General features: G+C 65.4%; 1 protein-coding gene across 2 annotated transcripts; it reads right to left on the bottom strand.

Annotated features, from left to right (window-relative positions):
* Positions 1–47: 47 nt before the first annotated feature.
* On the bottom strand, positions 48–6,954 carry USP43 (ubiquitin specific peptidase 43). 2 transcript variants are annotated; one of them, XM_072351714.1, is made up of 15 exons: positions 6,399–6,954; positions 5,954–6,094; positions 5,206–5,273; positions 4,856–4,948; positions 4,541–4,676; positions 4,165–4,288; positions 3,619–3,679; positions 3,437–3,542; positions 2,977–3,074; positions 2,819–2,896; positions 2,620–2,746; positions 2,199–2,517; positions 1,700–1,858; positions 1,139–1,276; positions 48–1,062 (listed from the first exon to the last, which is right to left on the bottom strand). In XM_072351714.1, exons 1-15 carry the CDS (start codon positions 6,870–6,872, stop codon positions 473–475), a joined length of 2,712 nt encoding a protein of 903 aa, XP_072207815.1. In that variant the 5' UTR covers positions 6,873–6,954; the 3' UTR covers positions 48–472. The 2 variants fall into 2 exon arrangements, with proteins under 2 accessions (XP_072207815.1, XP_072207814.1); XM_072351713.1 differs by having other exon boundaries at positions 5,206–5,276; positions 6,399–6,953.
* Between the last annotated feature and the right edge of the window lie 1,631 nt (positions 6,955–8,585).

The raw sequence follows: 8,585 nt of genomic DNA, 5'->3' as shown, positions 1-8,585 counted from the left end.
TGGTATGCAGGCACACCCCCACTTTGGGCACCCTGTTGCATGATGATCCCAGTGCAGGTGGTGATGGATACCCTGATGCAGGATGCTGCTGGCACAGGGATGCCCTGCTGCTAGATAGCCCAGAGCTCAATGCTCCCATTGCTGGATGCTTCTGGCACCGTGCACCCAGCCCCGGGATGCTGATGATGCGGGGATGCCCTGACTGCATACGGCCCATGGCACAATGCCCCCAGTGCTGAGCACCCAGATGCAGGATGCTCCCAGTGCAGAGATGCCCTGTTTGCAGATACCCCACTGCACAATGCTTTCAGTGCTGGATGCTCCTAGAGCCATACACGCAGCTGCAGGATGCTCCAGGCTCTGGGTAGCCAGCTGTGGGACACCAATGGCGTAGGGATGCCCTGACCCCACAGCACGATGGTCCGGGTCCCACCCGCTGCCAGCTCAGCCCCACAACCATCCCTGCCCCTCCTCAGAAGCTGGACTCAGGCACAGCCCCATGCCGTAGGGTCGCTGCCCGCTCCCTGCCCCGTGTCCCCGCAGCGCCCCCCGTGGCCCGGCCCAGCGATGCTGAGCGCCTCATGGGGTGTGGGAGCCGTGGGGGGAGGCAGGCCGAGCTCTGTGAGCGCCGGATGGGCCCGTCGGGGCTGCGGGGGCCGTACCGTGCCTGAGGGGCGCCCTCCTGCCGCAGCCGGGGGGGTCCTGTCTCCTGCTCTCCACTCCGTGGGGGGCTTTGGGGGCTCGAGATCCCAATGGGGCCGGCGCTGTGTGCCCGGCGTGATGTGGGTGTGCGGTGGGGGGGCTCCGTGCTCTGCGTGCTGCCCACCGCATCGCTCAGCACGGCGTTCTGCTCCACGTGAGGCACACGGGGACCGCCCCCACCTACCGGCCCCATTGGGATGTACGGCAGCAGCTGCCCAGGGGCCGCCCGCGGGCGTGAGGCGAAGGACCACCGCAGGGGCACAGCCCTGGGGGGGACGCTGCAGCGGGCGGGGAGGGGCAGCTTGACGCTGAGGCTGCGGCTCTGCACCCCCCGCACCGGGGGCCGGGCCTCGAAGCCGCCTGCAAGGAGAGAGAGCATGGGGGAGATGGAGGGGGTTGCACGGGGGTTGCAGGGTTCAGGGCAGGGGGGGCTCACCTTGCTCCTGTGCGGTGCTAAGGTCCGGGCTGCAGGGTGGGGATGAGCGAGGAGCCGCAGGCTGGGATTCTGTGCTGTGCTGCTTGGTGCCCCCCAGCCGGGCCGCCCAGTGGTTCAATGGGGCTGAGCTGTTGCTGCCTGCGGGGAGCAGGGGCTGCAAGGGGGGCACAGTGCCAGGGAGTGGGGCTGGGGACTGCTGGGGGATGCAGCAACGTGGGAGCTGCAGTGAGCGATGTGCGTATGTGAGCATGCAGGGAGTGTGCACAGAAGCATAGGGATGTGCCGTGTCTGCACAACGCTGTGCATGCCCGTGCATGCAAGCATGTGTGTGCATGGAGCTGTGCTGCAAGTGAATGCATGCTTGCCTGCTGCACTGCCCATGCGTGGCAATGCACAGGTGTCCAGGTGCACACGTACCTGCACGCAGCTCACGCACACACCTTGAGTTCACGTGTGTGTGCATCCAGCAGTGCTGTGTGCAGGCACATCGTGCTGTGTGTGTGCAAGTGCATTTGGCTGGGGGTGCTGCCAAGGTGGTGACAGCAGGGTGACACTGCTCACCTCTAGCAGCACTGCTGGCTGACCAGGCAGGGATGGCATTGCGGCGCTGGTAGAAGAGGATGTATGCACTGCGGGTGCTCACCTCGTCCTCCCGCACTCCCTCCACCGTGCTGTCATCGTAGCTGTACCAGCGCCCGTCCATGGAGTTGCAGCAGTACGCTGGGGCAGGGGTGAGGGAGGGGGGAGCAGGGGGCAGGGCCCCCCAGGCCACCCCTCCCCGCAGCAGAGACGAGCCCATCACGCTGCTCTGCCCCACTGCACACCCCCTGCAATGCCCACAACCCCACACCATGTCCTCACCATGCACCCAGCCCCACACCCTTCCCTCACTGTCTGTTCTCATGCAGCACAATCCCAGACACACGCCATGCCCAAGCCATACTCCTTTCGGCGACCCCCAATCCCACACCATACCCCACTGCACACCCCATGCAGCACCCCCAGCCCCCCCACCCCAGGGCTGTGCCAGACTCCCTGCCCCACAGCACCCTCTGCTCACCGGTGTAGTGCCCGCCCTGCATGCTGCCGTGGTGGTTGCAGACAGCATAAAGGTCATACAGAGCATCCGGGGGGCAGCTCCGAAGTGGACGCTGGGGGTGCTGCCATCGTCCCCCCCCCGGAGCCAGGTGTGGGGCCATGTCCAACCCACGCAGGGGGAAGCGCACCAGCGTGCTCAGCTTGTGTCGGCGCTGGGCCACCTGGCGGAAGCGCTTCAGGTGGATGATGAGGATGTCTGGCAGCGTCCAGAGGCGGAGCTGCACCGTGCCCTGCTGCGGGACCCGGCAGTGCGGGCAGCGCCAGGCGTCATCCGGAGCCAGCTGGGGGCACACACTGTGAGCACCCCAAAACAAGTGTGTGTGTCCCCCCCTTCCCCCCCGACCCCAGCACAGCACAGCATGAGGCTTTTTGGGTGCCCCCACCTGCTCTTCCTTGGTGTAGAGCTGGAAGCATTCATCCAGTGTGCAGCTGTGCTGCTGGTGTGCCACCTGCTGCAGCCGCACGCTGTCTGCGTCCTGCACCACCTCCTGCTGCACGCTGCCAAAAAGCCTGCAGGGTGGGAGATGGGGGGGTGTAAGGGATGGAGCACGGGGCTGTGGTCCCCACCAGTGCTGCACTCACCGCTCCTTGGTGCCAATGTCCCACTCCACTGTCAGCACCACATGGGGGGGCCCGCCGGCAGGGCTCTGCTGCAGCACCCTGAGTGGAGCGTCCCAAAGGGAAAGGTGTGGAATGGGGCCATCCTGTCCCTGCAGGGCTTTGGGGTGGCCCCCCCTCACCTGTCAATGGCTGCGTGGCACAGCGGGTGTGGGTCCTGAGGGGACAGGTAGGTGCCAGGCTCCCCAGCTACATGGATGCGGAACTGCGGTGCCGTGCCCTGCAGGACAGCACAGTGAGGGGAAACGAGGACACATCAACAGCCCCACACCAGCCACGAGGAACACTGGGGTGCCAGCGGGGCTGGAACAACACTCCACATCTCAGTGTCCCCAAGTGGACCCAAGTTCTGCTCTTGCACCCATGAATGGCACACCCACAGGGACTGGGATGGGGCCCCGTGAACAGCTGCAGTGTGTGACTCGCCATGGGCTCCCCTCAGCCCTATGGATACCTCCGGGGTGGTGGCACCCACGTGGCAGTGATGGGTAACACTGCAGCCACATCCAGTGACACTACGGCCACCCAGGGCAACACCACGGCCACTGGTGTGGTCACCACGGCCCCCCATAGGACACCCACCTGCACGGCGCTCCTCATCATGCCGCGCAGCGGGGCCAGCACGTCGCGCTGCAGCTGTGCCCAGGAGGCACCGCGCTCCACCTGCAGCACCAGCGGTGGTCCGAACCTGGGGACGTGGGGACGCGGTTGGGGGGCACAGGGACATGCAGGGGGGCCATTTGTGGGGCAGGGCATGGCGGTACCTGGCGCGGTGCGGGCCGGTGCCCGCCACGTGGCACAGCAGCAGCAGCACGGGGTGGGCGCCTGCGGGCAGAGGGTGAGCGCGGTGCGGCCGTGCCCGTGGGAACCCCCCGGGGGGACGGATGGGGACACTGGGGTGACAAGGAGGGTGTGGGAAAATTCCCGCCAATGGCTCCGCCAATCGCAGCGTGAGGGGTGAGGTTCCCACCAATCACAGCAAGACAGACACCTGCCTCCCACCAATCATAGCGTGAGGGAGAAGGCTCCTACCAATCGCAGCAGAAGGGGAGAAAGGCGCCACCAATTGCAGCAGAGCATGCACCTGCCTCTGACCAATCGCGACAAAACACACCTCCCTCCCACCAATCACAGCAAACCGGGCACAGCTCCCACCAGTCATTGGGAGGGGAGCACAGATGCCACCAATCCCAGCACAGCAAACACCAGCATCCCACCAATCCCAGCACAGCACACCTGCCTCCCACCAATGACACGGGGACACCGGTAGGATGCCACCAATGCCACCAGCTGCATGTGGTATCCAGTACCTGGGGGGGGTCCTGGGGGGGCCTGCAGGGCATACAGGGGTGCCCCTTGCCCGGCCATGCTCAGCTCCTTGGTGTCATCCAGTGAGTGCAGGAAGCCCTGAGGGGACACCTCGGCCAGGATCACCTGTGGGCAGCAGGCAGTACAGGGCACTGGATGTGGCACACAGTGCAAATCCATGGCACACAGCACATGACAGCACGCAGCATGGCTTATGGCACATGGTGCAGCACATGGCACATACAGCACAGCGTGCAGCACATGGTGCAGTGCATGGCACAGCACACGGCATAGCACACAGTGCAGTACAAAGCACATAACACGGCCCAACACGGCACCTGGCCCAGCACACAGGGGCTCTGGGGGCTGCCCCGTTACCTGCTGGGGGGGCACATCCCCCTCCTGTGCCACCATCTCACGCAGCTCTGCAGCCGTGCCCAGCAGTGGCACCGCCAGCCCCACGCGCAACGAGCGCCCGCCTTCGCGCTGCAGCACCAGCGTCACATTCAGTGCCCTGGGGACACCACAGTGGGGATATCACATGTGCCCCAGGTGTGGTGGTGCCAGCAGGCATCCCTCCTTGCTGAGCACCGCCACCTCCTGTGCTCTGAGTTCTCCCCATATGGCACAGATGGCCCTTTTTGGATCCGGACACCCCGACTGGTGCTGGCCGTCCCCTCGCCATGCGCTCACCTGGTCTGGCGCACGGTGATGTGTAGAGAGATGCACAGGAATGGGTCGAAGGTATTGCTCTGCTTCCGGCAGTGCGGGCACGTCAGGGAGGACCTGCACACATGGGCACACCAATGTGAGTACCAGTGTGGGGCATGGGGACACGTCCCTGGGGGGCTGGATGGCCACAAGGCACAGCCACATCCCGCAGTGCACGCCTGGCACGAGGCACAGCCAGCAGCTGTTCACTGTGAGCCTATTGCACAGCCATGCAGGGACGTGGCTCAGTACTGTGTTGCCCAAAGCAAAGCCGGGCACAGCTCAGCCCCCCTCCCAACACCACAGGGCCACATCCTGCCCACAGAGCTCACCTGTACTGTGCCTGGAAGTGGCTCTGCACGAAGCTCTCCCCACCAGCACTGCTCTGCTCTGCACTGCGCTGCTGCGGGGACACAGAACAAATGGGGTAAGCCCAACACCAGCATGGCCCTCGTGGTCCCCACCATCCTCAGGCATTGCTGTGGGGTCCCCACAGGCTGCGTGGCATGGGGACCCAACCCAGTCCCACTGTGTTCAGTCTGCTGTCCTGTGAAATGGGCGCACTTGAGGCAAAGGTACCCAACATACAGCAGCACTGGGATAAGGAACACCAGGAGGTGCTGTCAGAGAAGGACCAGGCTGCTTTTGGAGGCAGGAGATTGTGGTGATGCAGTGAACAAGCCTGAAAATATTTGGAAGAGACAATGCTTCTCCCAGAGCCATCTGCTGGCAATGGGTCCCGCTGAGCCTGACACGTCCTCGCAGTCTACTGGGGGCCAGGGCCCATCTGCTGTGTCAGAGGGGAGCCTGGGGAGGGAACTCACTGTGCTCAGTGCCTGTGCACCCTGCAGGACCCCAAACCTCCCCACATTCCCCAGGGGCTCCTGGAGTGTCCCCAGCAGACCCAACCTGCAGCCCTCAGCACGCAGATCTGTCCTCCCAGGACACAGCCTGGATGGAGGGGACAATCGCTGCTTTCCCGGGGCTGGAGCTGACCAGCCGGTCGCGGCGCTGCCAGGGCGGCCCCAGCTCAATGGGGAGAGACCTGGGTGCTCTGCCCCTTCCCCCGGGGACACCCACCTGGTGGGCAGCGCGGGGTCCCGATGCGGGCGAGGCGCTGCCCAGGTCCTCGTGCATTCGGTCCAGCAGCCACAGCAGGAACTCGAGGGCGTCGTGCTGCGCGTTGCCGCGGAACTGCGCGCCGTGTTTGGCCACGATGCTCTGCGGGGCACAGCATGCAGCGGGACGGAGGTGCTGCGGCCATCGGAGCCGCATCTCCACCGAACGCACCGCCCCGCGCCTCAGTTTCCCCCTCCACAGAGCAGAGGAGATTCCCCGCCGTGATTAGCGGGGGGTCCCCACGATCCCTCCCCAGCGCACCCAGCTCGGTGCGAGGCGCAGCTGCCCCCGGGAGGAGCCGCTCCGAGAGCCGCCGAGGAGCCACCGCCGCCCGCCCCGTCGCGGAACTGCCCGTGGAGGCTCCGACCCCCAACCCGGGTTAACTCGGAGCCCGGAGCGGCCGTACCTGGAACTCAGCGGAGAGCCGCGGGGTGTACTCCAGGCTCCAGAGGGCGCGGACCAGAGCCGCCAGCCGGTGCGTGACCTCCGCGCGGGCCCCGCGGGCTCGGTAGCGGCCGAGCGCCAGGAACTCTGCGAGCGGGGCGGTGTTGCTGAGGCACTGCACCACGGCGTTCATGAAGCACGTGTTGCCGTGGTTCCGCAGCCCCTGCGCGCCGGGCGGCCGCGCCCCGCTCCCCACCGCCCCGGCCGCAACGCCCCGCGCCGTCTCCCTTCTCCCCGCGCTCCCGAAGCCGCCCTCGTCGTCCTCTGGCTGCGGCTGCCGCCGGGCGTTTCGGCCCCCTCGACCCCCGGCCAGGCGCGCCCAGGCGCGCAACAGCCGCCCCGCCAGCCCTCCCAGCCCCCCCAACCCCCGCAGCGCCCGCCGCCGTCCCCCGACCCCGCGCCGCCGCCGCCCGGGGCCGCCCCACGCCGCGCTCATGGCCTCGGGCGGCCCCCGCCCCAACCCGGCCCCGCAGCGCCGCGCATGGCTCCGGGCGGCCGCCGGGTGCCCCCCGCCGGTGCGGGGCTGGTGCGGGGCCGGCGGTTTTGTGAGCGCGGGCGGCTCCTCCCCCCGGCCGGGCTGGACCCGAGGAAGGGACGAGGAAAGCGGCGAGGAGGAGAAGGAGGAGGAGGAGGAGGGGGAGGAGCGTGGGGCTCCTGTTGGACCTCACGCAATTGGCCTCAGCGCATCGATCGGCTCGTGCGGGGAGGGCCGGACCTGCGTGATCCCCGCCGCTGTGGGCGTGAGTGGGAGGGAAGCGCAGGGGGAAAGCGAGGGCACCGGGAGGGGTGGGCGTCGGGGGGAAACTTCTACTCCGAAAGAGTGTTGAGCGGCGATGCGTTGGCACAGCTGCCCAGGGAGGGTGCGGTATCCTCCTGTAGGAGACACCTCGCTCACTCTCATCCATCTAATTAAATTATAGATAGCTCGCTAAGTTATTTAGTGCCCGCATTAAAGATGGATGGGCACTGCCTTTTCGGGAACGCGCTGGCGGAGCGGCAGCACCGAAGCAGGAGAGCGAGTGATGCTGTGCAAGGGAGCACCACGCTGCTTCATGCTCCGTTGGATCCCAGCATGAGAGCTGAGCAGAGAGCTTCGTGTTGCCCCCGAGCTGCTCTTTGCTTGCGGCAGTTTTGCTGTGCTCCAGCAGCGGGGTGCTCGCCATGCACCTGCTGCACCCCGAGGCTCCGAGGGATCTGCAGCTCAGCAAACGCTGCGAGGTTATTTCAGGTGCTGAAAACACACACTGAGGAGCTGTTGTGCTGGGTAGAGCGAGGCAAGGATGGTGATGGGAGCGTCTCTGTAGGACTGAAGGCCCACCGTGCAGAGGCAATGGCAAAATTCGGGGTGATACAGGGCTGTGATTGCAGCACCCCACTGCTGCACCACCAGAGCCCTACAGCCACCTCCTCCTGGCTCAGTGCTGATGGCACCAGTCCACAACAACCTGTTGCTGGAGCATCGGGCAGTGCTGGGTCTGCTTAATACAACTCTCGCTTTGTTTTGGATGAAAGAAAAGCCATTTCCAAACCCCAGTGTGTGTTTCATTTTCACTGCCGTTCCCTGCCTACCCTTCTCCCCTCCAGAGACCTCACCTTCGCTCCATTTTAACATCACAGGGCTCTATCACAACACGGTGCAGCACGACCGCATGCCCACGCTTTGCTGCTGCTCTGCTTTGCTGCTCCTCCTGCCGGGAACACAGCGGTGCAGGGGAGAGATGTCAGCAGCATATGCAGTGTGTGTGCAAACACATCTGCTGGCACCGACACCTCTGGGCTTTGCTGATGTGATGGGAGCAGCTCTGCATGCCTCCGCCACGCTGCTGGCTAACAGCGCTCTCACCCCAAGCATCAGTGATCTCCATCGATCACAGGGCTGTCCTTCATCACTGATGAGAGTGTAATGAATGGAATAGAATTGCTTTGCTGAAGTGAGAGTGAGCTGGGGCTCCCGGCGTGCTGGTATGGCATGGCCAAGCCCTGCTGGGCTCCCCATCTACTGCTGGTGTGAGCTGAGGCTGGCACAGCTGCAACCCAGGCTGCTCCCGGCTGGGCAGGGAGGACATGGGTCGCTGGGCTGCCTGCCTGGCTCCCACTCACAGCTTTGTTTTCATTCTCCTACACAAGCACAAATGTTTTGCCTTTCCAT

This window comes from Excalfactoria chinensis, chromosome 17 (genome assembly GCF_039878825.1).
Source record: "Excalfactoria chinensis isolate bCotChi1 chromosome 17, bCotChi1.hap2, whole genome shotgun sequence".
Taxonomy (NCBI): domain Eukaryota; kingdom Metazoa; phylum Chordata; class Aves; order Galliformes; family Phasianidae; genus Excalfactoria; species Excalfactoria chinensis.
Note: the sequence above shows the minus strand (reverse complement) of the source record. Positions and strands in the feature narration are given on the sequence as shown.